This window comes from Ranitomeya imitator, chromosome 3, assembly GCF_032444005.1.
Source record: "Ranitomeya imitator isolate aRanImi1 chromosome 3, aRanImi1.pri, whole genome shotgun sequence".
Lineage (NCBI taxonomy): Eukaryota > Metazoa > Chordata > Amphibia > Anura > Dendrobatidae > Ranitomeya > Ranitomeya imitator.
The window spans coordinates 836,714,368-836,737,274 of NC_091284.1; the positions used below are offsets into that span (position 1 = coordinate 836,714,368).

The 22,907-nt window shown below is 44.0% G+C and overlaps 1 protein-coding gene across 2 annotated transcripts; it reads left to right on the forward strand.

The window, feature by feature from the left end:
* Positions 1-458: 458 nt before the first annotated feature.
* On the forward strand, positions 459-20,718 carry LOC138671394 (zinc finger protein 1 homolog). 2 transcript variants are annotated; one of them, XM_069759534.1, is made up of 9 exons: positions 459-587; positions 7,009-7,079; positions 7,905-7,970; positions 8,876-8,986; positions 9,094-9,261; positions 9,345-9,468; positions 9,586-9,683; positions 10,075-10,132; positions 19,766-20,718. In XM_069759534.1, exons 4-9 carry the CDS (start codon positions 8,876-8,878, stop codon positions 20,617-20,619), a joined length of 1,413 nt encoding a protein of 470 aa, XP_069615635.1. In that variant the 5' UTR covers positions 459-587; positions 7,009-7,079; positions 7,905-7,970; the 3' UTR covers positions 20,620-20,718. The 2 variants fall into 2 exon arrangements, with proteins under 2 accessions (XP_069615635.1, XP_069615636.1); XM_069759535.1 differs by lacking the exons at positions 459-587; positions 7,009-7,079 and adding an exon at positions 7,125-7,793.
* The last annotated feature ends 2,189 nt before the right edge of the window (positions 20,719-22,907 follow it).

Consider the following 22,907-nt stretch of genomic DNA (forward strand, 5'->3'; position numbering starts at 1 on the left):
CGGATCCTTCAGACGGAACCTGAAAACCCACCTCTTCAGGAAAGCCTACAGCCTGCACTGACCCCACTGCCTCCTCATCACTATCGGAGCTACCACCTCACCAACACCGGAGCTCCTGCAACCCTCAACCTATTGTCTCCTTCCCCATAATCCTGTAGAATGTAAACCTGCAAGGGCAGGGTCCTCGCCCCTCTGTATCAGTCCGTCATTGCCCCTCTGTATCAGTCCGTCATTGCCCCTCTGTTTCAGTCCGTCATTGTTAGTTTGTTTACTGTAAGCGATATCTGTAATTTGTATGTAACCTCTTCTCAGGAGGAGCAGCCACCTGCTGCCTCCATGTGTAATACTGCGAGTCCTGGGAACTAGGAGACTCCACCAACAAGATGGCCGCGCTCACTGCAGGGACAGGAAGTCTGCTGCCTAAACCCCGCCCCCTCCTGCTACACTTCCTGCCTCACATGCTGGAGAACAGAGACACAGACAACATCACAAAAAACCTCCCTGGAGATTGGAGAAGACACGGTGACCGCAGCTCAGGGACATTGGTGTTTCCTACGCGCCCTCCTGTCTGCTCACAGTCCGCAGAGGTATCAGGAGATTAGGGCAGAGATATATGGAGAGGACAGGTTATATACTGGAGATTATGTGTGGGAGGTATCAGGAGATTAGGGCAGAGATGTATGGAGAGGACAGGTTATATACTGGAGATTATGTGTGAGGAGGTATCAGGAGATTAGTGCAGAGATATATGGAGAGGACAGGTTATATACTGGAGATTATGTGTGGAGGTATCAGGAGATTAGGGCAGAGATGTATGGAGAGGACAGGTTATATACTGAAGATTATGTGTGGGAGGTATCAGGAGATTAGTGCAGAGATATATGGAGAGGACAGGTTATATACTGGAGATTATGTGTGGAGGTATCAGGAGATTAGGGCAGAGATGTATGGAGAGGACAGGTTATATACTGGAGATTATGTGTGAGGAGGTATCAGGAGATTAGTGCAGAGATATATGGAGAGGACAGGTTATATACTGGAGATTATGTGTGGAGGTATCAGGAGATTAGGGCAGAGATGTATGGAGAGGACAGGTTATATACTGGAGATTATGTGTGAGGAGGTATCAGGAGATTAGGGCAGAGATGTATGGAGAGGACAGGTTATATACTGGAGATTATGTGTGGGGAGGTATCAGGAGATTAGGACAGAGATGTATGGAGATGACAGGTTATGTACTGGAGATTATGTGTGGGAGATATCAGGAGATTAGGACAGAGATGTATGGAGAGGACAGGTTATATACTGGAGATTATGCGTGGGGAGGTATCAGGAGATTAGGACAGATATATGGAGAGGACAGGTTATATCCTGGAGATTATGCGTGGGGAGGTATCAGGAGATTAGGGCAGAGATGTATGGTGAGGACAGGTTATATACTGGAGATTATGTGTGGGAGGTATCAGGAGATTAGGGCAGAGATGTATGGAGAGGACAGGTTATATACTGGAGATTGTGTGTGGGGAGGTATCAGGAGATTAGGACAGAGATATATTGAGAGGACAGGTTATATACTGGAGATTATGTGTGGGAGGTATCAGGAGATTAGGGCAGAGATGTATGGAGAGGACAGGTTATATACTGGAGATTATGTGTGGAGGTATCAGGAGATTAGGGCAGAGATGTATGGAGAGGACAGGTTATATACTGAAGATTATGTGTGGGAGGTATCAGGAGATTAGTGCAGAGATATATGGAGAGGACAGGTTATATACTGGAGATTATGTGTGGAGGTATCAGGAGATTAGGGCAGAGATGTATGGAGAGGACAGGTTATATACTGGAGATTATGTGTGAGGAGGTATCAGGAGATTAGTGCAGAGATATATGGAGAGGACAGGTTATATACTGGAGATTATGTGTGGAGGTATCAGGAGATTAGGGCAGAGATGTATGGAGAGGACAGGTTATATACTGGAGATTATGTGTGAGGAGGTATCAGGAGATTAGGGCAGAGATGTATGGAGAGGAGAGGTTATATACTGGAGATTATGTGTGGGGAGGTATCAGGAGATTAGGACAGAGATGTATGGAGATGACAGGTTATGTACTGGAGATTATGTGTGGGAGATATCAGGAGATTAGGACAGAGATGTATGGAGAGGACAGGTTATATACTGGAGATTATGCGTGGGGAGGTATCAGGAGATTAGGACAGATATATGGAGAGGACAGGTTATATCCTGGAGATTATGCGTGGGGAGGTATCAGGAGATTAGGGCAGAGATGTATGGTGAGGACAGGTTATATACTGGAGATTATGTGTGGGAGGTATCAGGAGATTAGGGCAGAGATGTATGGAGAGGACAGGTTATATACTGGAGATTGTGTGTGGGGAGGTATCAGGAGATTAGGACAGAGATATATTGAGAGGACAGGTTATATACTGGAGATTATGTGTGGGAGGTATCAGGAGATTAGGGCAGAGATGTATGGAGAGGACAGGTTATATACTGGAGATTATGTGTGAGGAGGTATCAGGAGATTAGGGCAGAGATGTATGGAGAGGACAGGTTATATACTGGAGATTATGTGTGAGAGGTATCAGGAGATTAGGGCAGAGATGTATGGAGAGGAAATGTTATATACTGGAGATTATGTGTGGGGAGGTATCAGGAGATTAGGACAGAGATGTATGGAGATGACAGGTTATGTACTGGAGATTATGTGTGGGAGATATCAGGAGATTAGGACAGAGATGTATGGAGAGGACAGTTATATACTGGAGATTGTGTGGGAGGCATCAGGAGATTAGGGTAGAGATGTATGGAGATGACAGGTTATATACTGGAGATTATGTGTCGGGAAGCATCAGGAGATTGGGGCAGAGATGGATGAAGAGGACAGGTTATATACTGGAGAATATGCGTGGGGAGGTATCAGGAGATTAGGGCAGAGATGTATGGCGAGGACAGGTTATATACTGAAGATTATGTGTGGGGAAGTATCAGGAGATTAGGGCAGAGATGTATGGAGAGGACAGGTTATATACTGGAGATTATTTGTGGGGAGATATCAGGAGATTAGGACAGAGATGTATGGAAAGGACAGGTTATACACTGGAGATTATGTGTGGGGAAGTATCAGGAGATTAGGGCAGAGATGTATGGAGAGGACAGGTTATATAATGGAGATTATGTGTGGGGAAGTATCAGGAGATTAGGGCAGAGATGTATAGAGATGACAGGTTATATAGTGGAGATTATGTGTGGGGAGGTATCAGGAGATTAGGGCAGAGATGTATGGAGAGGAAAGGTTATATACTGGAGATTATGTGTGGAGGTATCAGGAGATTAGGACAGAGATGTATGGAGAGGACAGGTTATATACTGGAGATTATGTGTGGAGGTATCAGGAGATTAGTGCAGAGATGTATGGAGAGGACAGGTTATTTACTGGAGATTGTGTGGGGAGGTATCGGGAGATTAGGACAGAAATGTATGGAGAGGACAGGTTATATACTGGAGATTATGTGTGGGGAGGTATCAGGAGATTAGGGCAGAGATGTATGGAGAGGACAGGTTATATACTGGAGATTATGTGTGGAGGTATCAGGAGATTAGGGCAGAGATGTATGGAGAGGACAGGTTATATACTGGAGATTATGTGTGGGGAGGTATCAGAATATTAGGGCATAGATGTATGGAGAGGATAAGTTATATACTGGAGATTATGTGTGGGAGGTATCAGGAGATTAGGGCAGAGATGTATGGAGAGGACAGGTTATATACTGGAGATTATGTGTGAGGATGTATCAGGAGATTAGGGCAGAGATGTATGGAGAGGGCAGGTTATATACAGGAGATTATGTGTGAGATTAGGGCAGAGACGTATGGAGAGGACAGGATATATCCTGGAGATTATGTGTGGAGGTTTCAGGAGATTAGTGCAGAGATGTATGAAGAGGACAGGTTATTTACTGGAGATTGTGTGGGGAGGTATCGGGAGATTAGGACAGAAATGTATGGAGAGGACAGGTTATATACTGGAGATTATGTGTGGGTAGGTATCAGGAGATTAGGGCAGAGTTGTATGGAGAGGACAGGTTATATACTGGAGATTATGTGTGGGGAGGTATTAGGAGATTAGGGCAGAGATATATGGAGAGGACAGGCTATATACTGGAGATTATGTGTGAGGAGGTATCAGGAGATTAGGGCAGAGATGTATGGAGAGGGCAGGTTATATACTGGAGATTATGTGTGAGGAGATTAGGGCAGAGACGTATGGAGAGGACAGGATATATCCTGGAGATTATGTGTGGAGGTATCAGGAGATTAGTGCAGAGATGTATGGAGAGGACAGGTTATTTACTGGAGATTGTGTGGGGAGGTATCGGGAGATTAGGACAGAAATGTATGGAGAGGACAGGTTATATACTGGAGATTATGTGTGGGGAGGTATCAGGAGATTAGGGCAGAGGTGTATGGAGAGGACAGGTTATATACTGGAGATTATGTGTGGGGAGGTATCAGGAGATTAGGGCAGAGATGTATGGACAGGACAGGATATATACTGGAGATTATGTGTGAGGAGGTATCAGGAGATTAGGGCAGAGATGTATGGAGAGGACAGGTTATATACTGGAGATTACGTGTGGAGGTATCAGGAGATTAGTGCAGAGATGTATGGAGAGGACAGGATATATACTGGAGATTACATGTGGCGGTATCAGGAGATTAGGGCAGAGGTGTATGGAGAGGACAGGTTATATTCTGGAGATTGTGTGTGGAGGTATCGGGAGATTAGGGCAGATATGTATGGAGAGGACAGGTTATATACTGGAGATTGTGTGTGGGGAGGTATCAGGAGATTAGGGCAGAGATGTATGGAGAGGACAGGTTATATACTGGAGATTATGTGTGAGGAGGTATCAGGAGATTAGGGCAGAGATGTATGGAGAGGACAGGTTATATAATGGAGATTACGTGTGGAGGTATCGGGAGATTAGAGCAGAGATGTATGGAGAGGGCAGGTTATATACTGGAAATTATGTGTGAGGAGATTAGGGCAGAGACGTATGGAGAGGACAGGATATATCCTGGAGATTATGTGTGGAGGTATCAGGAGATTAGTGCAGAGATGTATGGAGAGGACAGGTTATTTACTGGAGATTGTGTGGGGAGGTATCGGGAGATTAGGACAGAAATGTATGGAGAGGACAGGTTATATACTGGAGATTATGTGTGGGGAGGTATCAGGAGATTAGGGCAGAGGTGTATGGAGAGGACAGGTTATATGTTGGAGATTATGTGTGGGGAGATATCAGGAGATTAGGGCAGAGATGTATGGAGAGGACAGGATATATACTGGAGATTATGTGTGAGGAGGTATCAGGAGATTAGGGCAGAGATGTATGGAGAGGACAGGTTATATACTTGAGATTACGTGTGGAGGTATCAGGAGATTAGGGCAGAGATGTATGGAGAGGACAGGTCATATACTGGAGATTACGTGTGGAGGTATCAGGAGATTAGTGCAGAGATGTATGGAGAGGACAGGTTATATACTGGAGATTATGTGTGAGGATGTATCAGGAGATTAGGGCAGAGATGTATGGAGAGGATAGGTTATATACTGGAGATTATGTGTGGAGGTATCGGGAGATTAGGGCAGAGATGTATGGAGAGGACAGGTTATATACTGGAGATTACGTGTGGAGGTATCAGGAGATTAGGGCAGAGATGTATGGAGAGGACAGGTTACTGGAGATTACGTGTGGAGGTATCAGGAGATTAGGGCAGAGATGTATGGAGAGGACAGGTTATATACTGGAGATTATGTGTGAGGAGGTATCAAGAGATTAGGGCAGAGATGTATGGAGAGGACAGGTTATATACTGGAGATTGTGTGTGGGGAGGTATCAGGAGATTAGGGCAGAGATGTATGGAGAGGACAGGTTATATCCTGGAGATTATGTGTGAGGAGGTATCAGGAGATTAGGGCAGAGATGTATGGAGAGGACAGGTTATATAATGGAGATTGTGTGTGGGGAGGTATCAGGAGGTTAGGGCAGAGATGTATGGAGAGGACAGGTTATATAATGGAGATTGTGTGTGGGGAGGTATCAGGACATTAGGGAAGAGATGTATGGAGAGGACAGGTTATATACTGGAGATTATGTGTGGGGAGGTATCAGGAGATTAGGGAAGAGATGTATGGAGAGGACAGGTTATATACTGGAGATTACGTGTGGGGAGGTATCATGAGATTAGGGCGGAGATGTATGGAGAGGACAGGTTATATACTGGAGATTATGTGTGGAGGTATCGGGAGATTAGGGCAGAGATGTATGGAGAGGACAGGTTATATACTGGAGATTACGTGTGGAGGTATCAGGAGATTAGGGCAGAGATGTATGGAGAGGACAGGTTACTGGAGATTACGTGTGGAGGTATCAGGAGATTAGGGCAGAGATGTATGGAGAGGACAGGTTATATACTGGAGATTATGTGTGAGGAGGTATCAAGAGATTAGGGCAGAGATGTATGGAGAGGACAGGTTATATACTGGAGATTGTGTGTGGGGAGGTATCAGGAGATTAGGGCAGAGATGTATGGAGAGGACAGGTTATATCCTGGAGATTATGTGTGAGGAGGTATCAGGAGATTAGGGCAGAGATGTATGGAGAGGACAGGTTATATAATGGAGATTGTGTGTGGGGAGGTATCAGGACATTAGGGAAGAGATGTATGGAGAGGACAGGTTATATACTGGAGATTATGTGTGGGGAGGTATCAGGAGATTAGGGAAGAGATGTATGGAGAGGACAGGTTATATACTGGAGATTACGTGTGGGGAGGTATCATGAGATTAGGGCGGAGATGTATGGAGAGGACAGGTTATATACTGGAGATTATGTGTGGAGGTATCAGGAGATTGAGGCTGAGATGTATTGGGGGAGGTTATTTTTGGATTTGTCAGTTATTTTTTCTTTTGTACATGAAGGCCCTGTTCCATGTGCAGTCAGTGAAGGAGACGTCGAAGGAGAACAGTTGACAGTTTAGGAAGGAGCAGAAGTGAGTATATTTTTTAATTAAGGGCTGCAGGAAGCAACTCAACACGATTACCGCCAAGCATTATAAGTTTACAATGATTGATTGTAGCTGTAATCACACATCATTGGAAAATTACGTCACAGCCTCACGGGATAATAGTTACAGATCCCGCAATGAAACAGAAGCAGCAGGTCCTGTCACCGACTTTAGTAGCTTCCCTCGTTGCATTGCTCGTAATGAGAACTTCTGCAGGACCTGATGATTACATAGTTGTTTTTTTTTATGCAGAAAAATACATTAATATTTTGGATTGGTTTAAAATATGCAAGTTTTTGTCCCCCCCCCTTGTTCTTATTCTTTTGCATGTTTGTCACACTTAAATGTTTCTGATCACCAAACAAATGTAAATATTAGGCAAACATAACAGAAGTATTCACAAAATGCTGTTTATAAATGAGGGTCTTTATTATTAAGGGAAAACGAAATCCAAACTTACAGGGCCCTGTGTGAAAATGTGACTGCCTCTTAAACATAACAACTGGTTGGGCCCTTGGCAGCAAAAACTGCAATCAAGCTTTTGCGATAACTGGCAGTGAGTCTTTTACTACACTCTGGAGAAATTTTAGTTGCTCTAAGTCTGCTCTTTGCAGAATTGTTGTAATTCCGCCACATTGAAGGGTTCCGAGCATGAACCACCTTTTTAAGATCACGCCACAGCATCTCAATCGGATTAAGGTCAGGATTTTAACTAGGCCACTCCAAAGTCTTAATTTTGTTTTTCTTAAGCCATTCAGAGGTTTTTCAAGACTGATAGATCTCAATTGCTTTGTTTATCATTTGTTCCAGAATTTCTTTGGATTGCGGCATGATATCTAGCTTTTGAGGTTCTTTTGATCGACTTCACTTTGTCAGGTAGGTCCTATTTAAGTGGTTTCTTGAAGTAGAATAGGTGTGGCAGTAATCAGGCCTGAGTGTGGCTAGGGAATTTCAACTCAGCTTCCCAAAGATGTGATAAACCACCCAACGTTTAATTTGGACTCCACTATTGTTTGTGAAACTTGAGCTTTTATATTCTTGAAAGATTGACATTCCACATCATGTTGTTGCTGTCTCTGTCTAATCTTTGGAACATCTTTGTCATAGAAGTGTCTATGTACCATACTGTGCCTTGTATCTTCCTTCTCAAAACCTGAAAATTAAGTCCCCCCACATACACTTTATATGACTGATGGTCAAACAATGGCCGGCAGTTACCTCACCCAACTCTCCATATACAGGAGGGTTCACTCTACCTCTCTTCTGGCAACGTGTTATCTCTCAGAGTAAAAAATATTGGCAGTATGAAAATCAAACATGCCAGATCCTAATCTCCCCCAAAAATCATAACAGTGAAAAAAAGTAATTGAATTTTACAAAGATGGAGAAGGAAACATCTGATGGATCCTGGGACATCTGGGTCAGAGAGGTGATTCTGAGTCTCATCAGCTTAAAACGTGATAATGAAAGCCATAAGATCTAGTGGGCTTTTCCAGGAGAAAGGTAAAGATGGAAACGAGTAAGGGAGCAAGAAAAACCTTAAGGGACTCCAACAGAAAAAGGACAACATATAGAGATGGAATTTAAATGGGAGACACAAAATGTTAATTTTCTAACGTATGAGGGAGACCCAGGAGACAGCTGAGCCTGTGATACCAAGAGATCAGAACTTTGTAATAGGAAAGAGTGGTCGAATGTATCAAAGGCAGAGGACAAGTCTAGAAGGAGAAAGATGGAGTGATGTTCTGAGTTCCTTTGTTGCTAAAGTTTTTTTTTTATAGATGTTGAATCTTTCAATTGATGACCCTGCAAGAATGGAGCAGGACAGAAGCCACATGGCTGCTCGGATATTAGATCTCACCCTGGAGATAATCTACTGGATCACTGGAGAGGTGAGATCTTCACATCACTCTGATCTCTAGGAATAAAGCAGGGAAATGACGGGAAAGGTGAAGGATCCTTAGAATAGATGTAGTGATCGTCGTCTCCTCATACACAGGATCACACAGTGGTGAAGACGTCGTCTGGGGAGTGTGTGACCCCCCGTGTGTCGGGAGGACGGAGCAGGACCCCAAGTGACATCACCGAGCCTCCACCTCATTCACTGATACATGAGCAGAAGATCCTAGAACTGACCAATAGGATCACTGAGCTGCTGAGCGGAGAGGTGAGCGCTGCCGGGAATGCTGGGACATTATATAATAACGCCGGGGGAGGGGTCTGCTAATGACGGGTCATTGTGTGTGTCAGGTTCCTATAAGGTGTCAGGACGTCACTGTCTATTTCTCCATGGAGGAGTGGGAGTATGTAGAAGGACACAAGGATCTGTACAAGGACGTCATGATGGAGAATCACCGGCTCCTCACATCTCCGGGTAAGAGGAGACCATTCTGAATATAGAGGAGAGGCCGGGTCTGATGTGACCTAGACTCCCCATCATCTGATCATCACATGTAGACGATGTATTCAGTCCTGTGTATATTTCCTATAGATGGGTCCAGTCCGAGAAATCCACCAGAGAGAAGTCCCAGTCCTCTATATTCCCAGGATCGTCCAGAGGAGAAGCAGAATGTCCTCCTGGATCATCAGGTAGACGGAACTGAGATTTATGGAAATCCTCTACATTTTAATGTAATGAAGCTTTCTACTAACCTCCAGCAGCAGTGGAGTGTAGGCGCCGTGTCCCTGGGGTCAGTAGCGGCTACAAATGGTTTCTGATTTCATAAAAGGTTATATTAAGTTTCCAAAAATGTGAACACTCACTTGGCCAATAATATTTAGCGAGGATGAATGTACAGTTCTGCCGTGTAGATGGAAATAACAGCACAATGCCGATTCCGTCTGATATTCACTTTAGCAGATCCTTCCCTTAGGTCAAATTGGCTCATGACTTCTAGTGTTTTTCACAGTCAGCTTATATGAGATAAACTGCTGTTAGATTTTATTTTTTTGTCTCATATTTTATGTGGGATCCTCGCAGGAAAGTCATTGTGGTGCCATGAGTGGACCTGAAAAACCCTTATCCATGTCGGTGAATGGTAAGAACTTTCATAAACTCCGTACTTGACATAAAATCTGCTGATCTTACTGAATGCCTTGACTAGTCAGTTGTGTCAGTTGATATTAACATGTTCTTTTATTACAAGTCTCAGAGAAATATTATCGGGTTGGGATTGTGGGCTGTATGGAGAGAAGTCGATACCATAAATGTCCCTTTGATATGAAGGTTTGTAGTGGATAACACTAAACACGGAATATGACTTACAGTTCTAGGAAGATCCTGAATATCCTAGAAACAAAAAAGTGAATAACCAAATCCAAATATAACATGTTTGGAAATATACCTACAGGTCGAAACATTAAAAACAAAGATGCCTCATTGAACAGGGAAGTGGTAAAGGCCCGATAATTAAAATACAAGAGAATATAAATATACTGATGTGGCTCATGGAAATGGTATTGCTCGCTAGGTAACAAATACTCAAATTCTCCTACACACATATGTGAAAGAATAGCTACCCACAGAAAAATCCATTACTGTTGGTAATATTAGCAGCAGACATTGTCAGGCACCACTTCCCCCCACCCTGACCCTCTTTTCATCTCGCTTCTTTCAGGGTCTGTTGGGGTGAGGGAGTGTCAGGGATTATAAAGGTGGGCCACCCAATGATCGGCATTTTCGGCGCAGACGGTCTCTGTATGTTCTCAAGGTAAATGACTTTTCAGGCCGTGGTGGTGGAATGTAAGGCCGAAGGCTGGGAAAAGCGTATCATGCTTTTGTTCGCCAAGGTCCGAAAATCAATAACTAACATTACATATGATGATCTTATCGCTGATTGGGTAATAATCAGGTTGTAATTTGTAGTATACAGGAAGAAAGATTCCATCACCAGGAGCAAAGCAGTAACAATGCAGTGACATGACGAGAATCTGCATAACTAATCATATGCTTAATAGCTGCAAATCAAATTTATATATATGTGATAGCCAAGATGATTGTCTATAAAATGATGGTGGTCTCACGTTCAAAGCAGCAGTGGATGGTGAGATATGGAGCCTGAAAGTGAAAAGTTCAAAACATTGTTACTAGTGATGATCGACCAATAAAATGCTCTAGTGCTCGGACAATCGGATGAGCTCAACTCGAGACACGAGTATAATGCTAGTCAATGGGAAGACCCTACCCAGAGGACTGGGGCGGAAGAAGGAAAATCGCTAAAATGGATGGAAACAGCGCTCAAATGGAATGGGTACAGCATGGGGAAGACGCCTGGACGCATCCATGACTCCCAAGTCGCTGCTGGAAAAATATTTGTAAGAGAATTACGCCACTTTTACGGTCTGACAATAAAACATACAAAACCAAAGATAAAATGGATTTTACAGGAAAAAATGTTAGGAAACATTCTATCCTGTATAATGACTTGTACGCAAGGAAAAATTAAAAAGATAAAAAAGAAATGCCTCCTCCATGCCTTAATAGCCTGGAGATCTCTCACCATCTTTCCCCGTCACCTATGACTGCAGTACATGACATAGTAAAGGAGGAAATAAGAAAAGGACATTCAATAATGTGGAGGAGATTCACAAGGAGTGGACTGCTGCTGGAGTCATTGCTTCAAGAGCCACCACACACAGTGTCAGGCCTCTCATGACCAATAGACAACGCCAGAAGTGTCTTACCTGGGCCAAGGAGGAAAAGAACTGGACTATTGTCAGTGGTCTAAGGTGTTTTCAGATGAAAGTACATTTTGCATTTCATTTGGAAATTAAGGTCCCAGAGTCGGAAGAGTGGAGAGGCCACAATCCAAGCTGCTGGAGGTCTAGTGTGAGGTCTCCACAATCAGTGATGGTTTGGGGAGCCATGTCATCTGCTGGTGTAGGTCCACTGTGTTTTATCAAGACCAAAGTCAGCGCAGTCGTCTACCAGGACATTTTAGAGCAGTTCACGCTTCCCTTTGCTGACGAGCATTTTGGAGATGGAAATGTTAGTCTCGAGCAGGACTTGGCCCCTGTCCACACTGCCACCAAAAGTACCAATACCTGGTGTAAAAACAACAGTATCACAGGGCTTGATTGGCAGCAAACTTGCCTGACCTTAACCCCATAGACAATCTATGTGGTATTGTCAAGAGGAAGATGAGAGACACCAGACCCAATAATGCTGATGAGCTGAAGGCTGCTATCAAAGCAACCTGGGCTTCCATAACCCCTTAGTGCCACAGGCTGATCGCCTCCATGCCACGCCACATTGATGGAGTAATTGATGCAAAAGGAGCCGCGACCAAGTATTGAGTGCATTTACTGAACATACATTTCAGTAGGCCAACATTTCAGATTTTAAAATCATTTTTCAAGCTGGTGTTATAAAGTATTCTAATTTACTGAGATAATGACCTTTGGGTTTTCATCGGCTGTAAGCCATAATCATCAACATTAACAGAAATAAATACGTGAAATAGATTACTCTGTCTGTAATGACTCTATATATGAGTTTCACTTTTTGTATTGAAGAACTGATGATATTCTAATTTTGTGAGAAGCACCTGTATATGTAAGAGAATTGTAGAGGTAGGCCTCATACACATCTTGTAAAAATTATAACTTATTATTATCATACAGACTCTCTAAAAATTTGGAGCAAGTGCCACATGATGACCCTGTTCATATGGTGGAGGAGGACAACAAGAAGAAACCTTTAACCATATACCCTTTTTTGAGTGGGAAGTGGTGCATGGGAATACACCAGAGAAAAAGGAACCTTTGAATTGGATTTATGTTCTGCTGCTGTCATCCAGTGGGGTTGAGAAATCTGGGCCAGTCCAGGCCTTATTCATTTTGATAAATGTCAACCTGTCACCACCCACTAAAAAGCACTCTGACGAAATGCTAGATGTAAGGCAGGCCAGCACCTCCAAGGCGTAGAAGGACAGTTCATGACACATGTCTAGCTTGGATACCAAATAGTTCAACAGCACAGAAGAATCATGGAGAATGCTGGTACTGTCGGCAAGGTACTCCTTCACCATCTTCCAAAACTTTTCCCTCCTTATCAGGCTACCCGCGCATCAGAGTTTGGGTGCTAGAAGAGTCAAATTAAATTTTCCCAGACCTTTGATAGTGTTCCTCTGTTTCTATTGAACCTGGTTGTGTCTTCTTCATGTATCCTTCTTGGTTGCCCAAGGAACCTCTGCCACCAGAATTGGCAGATTGGAATTTTTGTACTAATTGTTCAACTAGGGCATTCTGGTATTGCACAATTTTAATAGTCCTCTCTGCCACAGGAAAGAGAGACTGAAAGTTCTCCCTGTGTTGTGGCTCGAGAAGGGTGAACAACCAGTAATCAGTGTCTGCCAAAATAAGTATAATGAGAGGGTCATGGGAAAGTCAGAGGGACATAGTCAGCCATGTGTGCCAGACTCCCAACAGGCAAGACTTCACTGTCCCCACCAGAAGGATGACTCTCAATCTCCTCCTCCGCTTCAGCCCATCCTCAATTAGCAGACTGAATGAAGCCAATGTTGGCAGTACCCTCCGTAGTGCAGGCAACCACCTCCTGTTCATCTTCCTCATCATCACCCATAACCCTGAGAAGATGAGATGGGCCTGGGCTGGGTTGTATCACCCTGTGTACTTTCTGTCTCCATCTCTACCTGGTCCACATGCAAAGCCTACTATTTAATTGTGAGCAGCGAGCATTTGAATAAACACAGAAGCAGAATAGTGTCGCTGATTATGGCATCATTGCCTTTCACCATCTTGGGTGAGTCTTCAAAGTTTTGTAGAACCTCACAGATGTCAGACATTCATGCCCACTCGTCGATTATGTGCGGAGGCTGACCTGAATACCGATAGGCATGTTGTAGCTAGTATTACAACTACAGTCCTCTGTTGCTCACAAAGCCTTGCCAACAAGTGTAATGTGGAGTTCCAGTGCGTGATCACGTCCCACACCAGTCGGTGAGCTGGCACTTGCAAGCGCTGCTGCAGCACTGACAGATGCCAACTTGCGGAAATGGGAGCACATGCTGTGTACCTTCACAAGTAACTCAGACAAATCTGGGTAGATTTTCAGAAACCTCCAAACAACTAAGTTGAGCACATGGATTAGGCATGGCACGTATGGGAGCTTGCCTACCTTCAGAGCTGCCGCCAGGTTGTAGGTTCAGCCATCTAACCGACCACCTGTTTATACTGTTCTGGCTTCAAGAGTGGTGTCCTGCACCCCATGCAAAGTGGGACAGGAATCTAAGTCTTGTGGATGTCTGTGTTTATTGTGCTACCGCAACAGTTAAGGCCCCTTCACATTTAGCGACGCTGCAGCGATACCAACAACGATCCGAATCGCTGCAGCGTCGCTGTTTGGTCGCTGGAGAGCTGTCACACAGACCGCTCTCCAGCGACCAACGATGCCGGTAACCAGGGTAAACATCGGGTAACTAAGCGCAGGGCCGCGCTTAGTAACCCGATGTTTACCCTGGTTACCATGCTAAAAGTAAAAAAAAACAAACAGTACATACTTACCTACAGCCGTCTGTCCTCCAGCGCTGCTTCTCTGCTCTCCTCCTGTACTGTCTGGGAGCCGGAAAGCAGAGCGGTGACGTCACCGCTCTGCTTTCCGGCTCACAGCCAGTACAGGAGGAGTGCAGAGCGCAGCGCTGGAGGACAGACAGCTGTAGGTAAGTATGTACTGTTTGTTTTTTTTACTTTTAGCATGGTAACCAGGGTAAACATCGGGTTACTAAGCGCGGCCCTGCGCTTAGTTACCCGATGTTTACCCTGGTTACCAGTGAAGACATCGCTGAATCGGTGTCACACACGCCGATCCAGCGATGTCTCCAGGGAGTCCAGCGACGAAATAAAGTTCTGGACTTTATTCAGCGACCAACGATCTCCCAGCAGGGGCCTGATCGTTGGTCGCTGTCACACATAACGATTTCATTAACGATATCGTTGCTACGTCACAAATAGCAACGATATCGTTAACAATATCGTTATGTGTGAAGGTACCTTAAGGCAAAAGAAAATACGCAGCCCTGAAAAGGACTATTGTTTTAATGGTACAGCAGTGGTACCATTAAGTACTGCTTAAATAACAATGAATAAACCCCTCTAATCCAAAACTATTCCTCCTCCACCAGCTATCCCAACACTGAATGCAGGTAACAGTGATTTTACTACAGAAACAACAGTGTGTAGCCATGAAAAGGGCTATTGTTTTAATGGTGCAGCAGTGGTATACTATTACTGCAATAATGGCAATTAATAAACACTGCCTTTATGCCTGCTCTAACCTACGCTCACTCCCAGAACAACTCTACCTAAACTGCTTTTAGAGGAAAGTGTGGCGAGCGTTGCATCACATGGTCTTAAATAAGAATTGATGACACGATGCGGTTGGCTAATTACAGGAATTCCATTAGCCAACTTGGCTACCGGCATTACCATGCATGGCATGTGTTTATTGGCTGTCTAGAGCCGCAAAACATGCGGGAAAGGGATTCAAGCTTATTGCCTAATAGACTTGTCTTCTGTATCTTCAGTGGCCTGCGAAAGCCTTCACCCCCTTAGCATTTTTTTGTGTTTTGCTCCCTCACAACCTGGAATTTCAGTTTTGTTTTAGGGTTCGCATCAGTTCTTGTCAAGAATATGCCCACAACTGTGAACATTTGGTTTTCTTTTTATTGGGCAGCACGGTGGCTCAGTGGTTAGCACTGCAGCCTTCAAGTACTGGGGTCCAGCCTTGCAGCTCCATCAGGGTTACCTTTGGTCTCTGTGCTGCATCTCCGATGAATGCCCTCCTAGCCCAAGCTCAGAGTTTTGGTGGGCGTCCCTCTCTTGGGAGGTTTGTTGTGTACCATGTTCTTGCCATTTGATGATGATGATGCCTTTGATGGTGCTCATCAGAGATTGGGAAATTGTACTTTATAACCCAACTCTGACTTGTTCTTCTCAACAACTTTGTCCCTGACGTGTTTGGAGGTCTCCTTGGTCTTCATGGTGTTGTTTGGAGAACTCCTTGGTTTTCATGTTGTTGTTTGGAGATCTCCTTGGTCTTCATGGTGTTGTTTGGAGATCTCCTTGGTCTTCAAGGTGTTGTTTGGAGAGCTCCTTGGTCTTCATGGTGTTTGGTTAGTGGTGCCTCTTGTTAATGGTGTTGCAGCCTCTGTGCCCTTACAGAAAAGGTAAAGTGTATATACTGACAGACATGTGACATTTGACATGATTTCACACAGGGGGACTACCTTTCACTAATGTGACTTATGAAGGGAATTGAGTGCACCAGAAATTTTTAGGGGCTTCATTGCAAAAGGGGTGAATACATATGCACACACCAATTTATAGTTATTTGACCCTGTAAATTGAATTTATGCCTATATTTTTCTCACTTCACCAACTTTAGTGCTGATACATAACAAAAAAAATCAGATTAGAAAAATATTTGTACACAGGTGTAATGTAACAAAATAGGTAAAAAGCCAAGGGAGCGAATACTTATGTAAGTCACTGAATATTCTGACTTCATCCTATCGGGAATATCAGTATCTAGCAGTGCAGACTTTCTGCCCATACACATAGGGATATGAAGACTGAGGCAGGACTAACAGATGGAAAAACTTTTTGACAGTGAGGGTGATCAGTGAGTGGAACAGGTGGACACGAGAGGTGGTGAGTTCTCCTTCAATGGAAGCCTTCACACAGAGGTTGGGCAGACATGTGTCTGAGATGGTTTAGTGACTCCTGCTTTGAGCAGGGGGTTGGACATGATGACCCTGGAGGTCCCGTCCAACTCTACCATTCTATGGCTCTCTGCCCCGAGCACCTTACAGCAGAAGGGACTGCAGTGTAACATACTGTAGCTTGATATAATTAAGATATATTAATACATGTCATTTATATACAGGGCCGGCCTTAGGCCAAATGGTTCCAAATTTGCCTTTGATGCCCCCCTCGCTCCATTGCTTTTTCTACTCTTTGCCCAGGACACCTGCATGTCTTTTATACCCTAAAAAATTGATTGAAGCTTTCTTCACACATAAGCCCCTATTTTCAAATTTTGTATGCCAGTTTTCAGGGGGTTGTCCACTACTTAGACAACTCCTCACTTGCTATATCTTCCCTTATAAAATAAAACCAGCCTCTACTCTCCCTCCGGCGCCAGCGCTGTTCCAGCAATGATGGCACCTGCTCTCCTGGGGCTCGCATGATGTTCTTATGCCACGTGACCCTTGCAGCCACTTCGCTCTCACTTCTTTAGGACGAAACTGCCATTCACATTAAGTCAGAGCAGCAGCAGCAGCTCCCACTTCTTCCAGGTGTCAGTTTTGTCCAAAGGGAGTGAGAGTGACGCAGCCGCTCATTGCAAGGCTCACGTGGCATAAGAACAGCCTGCGAGGAGAGTACAGGCTGTTTGTGTTTTACATGGGGGAATATAGCAATTGGGAAGGGGCTATCCGAGTAGTGGACAATCCCTTTAATGAATAAAGCACTGGAGTATGATGTGCCTCATTCATTACAGAGTTGCTCCTCTATTTTTTAATTTTTTTTAAATCAGATACATTTTTATTTAACCAAATTCAAGGTACAAAGCAATAAAACAATAATCGCAATGAGAACAACATTAACAATGGTCATTAGTTTCAGAAATGTCCTCCCTCCCTTCCCCTTCCCCCATTACATTCAAGAGCAGCGAATAATGCATGGTATAACCTAAGTTCAGGGTCATCTTCTCTCCACCCAAGGTGTCCAGTGTCTCAAATGTTCTTATGCCTTTTCTCTTAACATAAATGTTTTTTCCATATTCACAATAGTCAGACTGTCTGAAAAATTCCCTCAATGTCGGTGGATCTTCACTTATCCAGTATCTGGCGATCAGTTTATATAATAATCTAGCTATTGCCACTTTATATTTATTATGTACCCGGACCTCCTCCACATATCCCAGTATACACCGCACAGGATCCCTCTCAGTCATACAACCCTACGCTCCTCCAATGGCATTAAGCACCACTGTCCAATATGGGTTCAGACTCGGACACTGCCATAACATGTGGAGAATTCCAGCCCCCTCCACCCGGCACCGAGGACACTCAGAAGTCTGTCTCAGACCCGCTCTATACAGCCATTCCGGAGTCCTATATACTCTATGGAGCACATATATCTGCGAGAGTCTGCCCGGTTCACTCAGCGATAATTGGGGTATAAATTCCATAATCACTTCCCATTTATCTTCCTCTATCCTCCCCAATTCCTTCTCCCATTTCCCCTGTGCTCTAATAGGATAATTATTTATAAAAGTATGCATTAGATCCTTATTGTTAGCAGAGGGGTAATCAGCGTGATGTCCACAACGAGCAACAGAGAATGTTCATTTATTAAGAATTAAGAACATCCAGCTTACAACATGAGAACAGGATCAATCGGGTTTCTGAGAGAGAGAGAGCTGCTGTGACCTTCAGCTTCAGCTGCACACACAAGAATGTGCTCACAAAGAAAAGGGGAGGAGGAACATCCTGTCTGTAAATGAGGACTCCTTTTTTTTTTAACTTTGTTGACATGTGAACAATATGCATGCAGATATATATATCACATCATATTAAACAAACAATAGTTGTTGCAATACATGCAGATCAATATGCATTAGGCCAACACTTATAAAAGCCCGACACTACCCCTTTTGTTCCCCCCTCTGCGCAGACATAATCAATCAATATATCCTTGTGAATCTCCATATTCATCGTCTTGCTCTGCATAACATAAGCATGCCGAAACTGCCCATATTGAAATCTGCAGACCTCCGGTAGCCCATAATCCCCCTGCAACTTTCCACAGGGCACCAGTCCCTGCGCATCCTGCATCTGAACCATGTACTGTATTCCCTGTCTCATCCAATTTTTAAATTCTCCCATTTTATCAAATTCCGGTAGAGTCTCGTTTTGCCATATCGGGGAAAAATTTGTCAAGTGCTCCAAACCCCTAATCTTTTTAATTGCCTCCCAGACTTTATGTATCAGCTGTTCTCAGTGCCAGCGGTGACCGGATGTTTGCAATTGCAGAGTGCTAGCCTTGCTTTCTGCTGTAGTCTTTGAGCTCTGCTAGTTTAGGCTGCCAGCAGCCACTTTACAAGTGGGGAGTGCTCCAGTGAGGGAATGTACTCCCCAATCCATAGCTAAATACCTGCCCCTCTACCAGCTATAGATTGGGGAGAACCTCAGACGAGGAAAATGGGTGGAGCATAGTGCAAACGGATGTGGCTATGCTGGTACACACAATACCAATGTTCGGCCAATCAGTGCTAGCTTCATTTTTATCTCCTTTCATTCGGCCAATCAGTGCTAGCTTCATTTTTGTCTCCTTTCTCTGAATAAGTGGACTGGGACCAGAAGAGAGGAGCGAGAGACTTCTCACGGTCGTGCCGGCCTCACCCCCTCTCTCATTCTAACTGTGATCTGTCAGGAGAGTGTGCGGGGAGCTTAGAGGGAGGAGGGAAGTCGGCCCACAACCTGTGCGGTCGCACATAGCTAAGGCTGGCCATGTATATATCCAATTATCAGAAAGCATTTGGATACAGACTGTTCTGATAAATCTCTGGCTCGCAGTATAAATTTTTCCTCATATAAAATTTTAAATATCAATTACTGTGAATGAGATGTTTTTTTTCTCTTTTTCAGGTGAAAACTGGATGCGAAGTTTCCAAAATAATGTTATTTCATCTTCCTATTATGAAGTAGCAGAAAATCAATCACCGATTATAGAAAATAACACTGGAAATAGACTTGATGACATATTAGTATTTTCTGAATATGGGAAAGAGAAATCTAATCAGCACCTAGATGAAAGGCCATATTCTTGTACAGAGTGTGAGAGGTGTTTTAAAAATAAATCAGCTCTTGTTGGACATCAGAGGAGGCACACAGGGGAGAAGCCGTACTCATGTTCAGAATGCGTGAGATGTTTCAAGTATAAATCAGATCTTGCTAATCATCAGAGAACACATTCAGGAGAAAGGCCATATTCGTGTCCTGAATGTGGAAAAAGTTTTGCGCACAAGTCAAGTCTTATAAACCATCTAAGAACTCACACAGGGGAGAATCCGTTTTCTTGCTCGGAATGTGGGAAATCTTTTATTGTTAAAGCTCGACTTAGGAGACATCAGAAAAGCCACACCGGAGAGAAATCTTTTTCATGTGTGATATGTGGAAAATGCTATATGCGTAAAGAAGCTCTTGAGATTCATCAGAGAGTTCACACAGGGGAGAAGCCATATTCATGTCCTGAATGTGATAAGTGTTTTAGTCAGAAATCATGTCTTAACGAACATGTAAAAACTCACACAGGGGAGAAACCCTTTTCATGCTCAGAATGTGGAAAATGTTTTAGTCATAAAGCCATTCTTATTCAACACCTGAGAATTCACACAGGGGAAAAGCCATTTTTATGCTCAATATGTGGGAAATGTTTTAAAGATAGATCACATCGGTCTTCACATCAAAAGAAACACAAGAGAGAAAATATAAAAACGTAGAAAATTCGGAAGGTGTATGGCTCCGTTGTAGGACCTGTTCTCTCAGGATGCTTTGTGATGTAAATGTCATGCTACAATACAGAAAATAATTTCTATGAACTTCTTGTTTGATCTCAGCGATAACCGTTGTGTGTTAATGATCTAAATCATCATTGATAACGTAAACCTTCTGTGAAGAAACGTCTGAAGGAGCCACACCTCGCCACCCTGTTTGACGTTAATATTACGTAAGCGGGATCACATGGCAAGGTCTCCCCACTTGTCCCAACGTGACATTCCACACCCCTTAGGGACATGTAAGGTCAGCTTGGCACAGTTTTTAACCCAAAGCTCCCCCTGTTCACACGGGCCCAGGGAGGTACGGGGAGTGAGAGAAGGTGGTCTGCGCAGTCACTGACCTGGCGCCACACACACCCACAGCCCTGGCAGTCGAGAGGCCCCTTTCACTAGCCCCAGTGAAACGGAACCTTATCTGCCCGGTAAGACTGCAACCAGTTTGATATACGCCTGGTCTGTAACCAGGGTTATATTGGACCAGAAACCAGCCCCAGTAGTATGTGATTAGGCTAAGAAACAGACATGTGGATTCGTGGATTGAGATAAAAGAGCAGCCCAAGGTTAAACTATATATTTAATCGCCTTAAGGCTGCCATCACTCTATCAGTATTTGGTCAGTATTTTACATCAGTATTTGTAAGCCAAAACCAGGAGTGGAACAATTAGAGGAAAAGTATAATAGAAACATATGCACCACTTCTGAATTTATCACACACTCCTGGTTCTGGCTTACAAATACTGATGTCAAATACTGCCAGTGTGACGGCAGCCTAAGGGCGCACTAGACAATACATTACATATACACAATGGTTATACACATATAATGGTCCGATATGCAAATACAGTAGTGGAAGGACAAAGTGTATAAATAGAACATATAGTTAGATAAAAGGCCTGGCTTGCAGGGGAAGGAGTGCCACACGGGAGGCTTGGGTTCCCCTCAGTGTGTGACTTGTCCTCACACGATGTCCTTGTGACTTCCCAAAGAAAAAGCTATGGCAAATGCTGCATACAAGCATTTAACCCTCTGGGTCACTCCCACTCCTGCCCTGTGGGGTGAACCTAAATCTCCTCCCCTGGAGGTTTGGAGATAAATCTCCCAAAACCTGTGAAAGAACAAAATTCCTTCCTGGGCGGTCCTAGGGCAGCGGTTCTGTGCCATCGGATCCCAACAGGCCTCTGCTACTCAAAGAGACTAAACACAATTCTGCTACCTAGCTGCTACTGGCTGTTCTATCTTCCTACCCGTGCGTGTTAGAATGACTCGAGACCCAGACAGACTTTTGCTCTAGTTTGGGGATCTCGGGAATATATATGATGTACAGCTAGGACATACAGTATTTCCATAACTCCTTTATGAATTCCTAACTAGCTGAACAAAAGATTCAGGCCACATGGCTTGGGTCCACAAGGGGTCTTCCTGTAGAAGGTTGCATACCAGATCTAGAGAGGGTGGGAATCCTTTTGTTTGAGGCTGGCTAGATGTCATGTTATCACAGCACATGCTGAAAGAGTTTTTATAATTCCAAGCCCAATAGTGTACAGGTGATTGACATGGAATTATATCTCCAATATTCTTCATACCTTCAAATTGGAGATGAGCAAACCCAAACAGTAAAGTTCGGGGTCTGTACCGAATACCTAGTGTACATTCATGGACCCCGAACATGGACTTATTCAGAAAGTCCAAGTTACTGTATGGGTTAGGCACCCTGAACATCGAGTGTTTCCCACTTATAGATGCCTCTTCATTGCTAACTCATGTGCCTGATGTCAGCGGCCATAAAGCAACTGACATCAACCCCACAACCATTACCCCACTTGCCACCACACCAGGGTCAGTGGTAAGAGCCGGGCAAAGTGTCAGAATTGGGGCATCTAATAGATGTGCCTTTCTGGGGCTGTTGCTGGCTGCTGTTTTTAGGTTGGGGATGGGCAATATCTAAGGCCTCTTACCAGTCTGAGAATACCAGCCCCCAGTTGTTTGCTTTAGTAAGGCTGGTTGTCAGAAATGGGGAGGGACCCAATGCCAGTTTTTTAAATCATTTATTTAAATAATTTAAAAAAAAACAGCGTGGGATCCTTTTATTCTTGATAACCAGCCATGATAAAGCTGAGAGCTGGGGGTTGCAGCCTGTAACAGTCAGTTTTGCCTGCGCTGGTCATTGAAGATAGAAGAGACCCCACATCATTTTTTATTTATTTATATCACAGGTGCCGGCTGATGAATA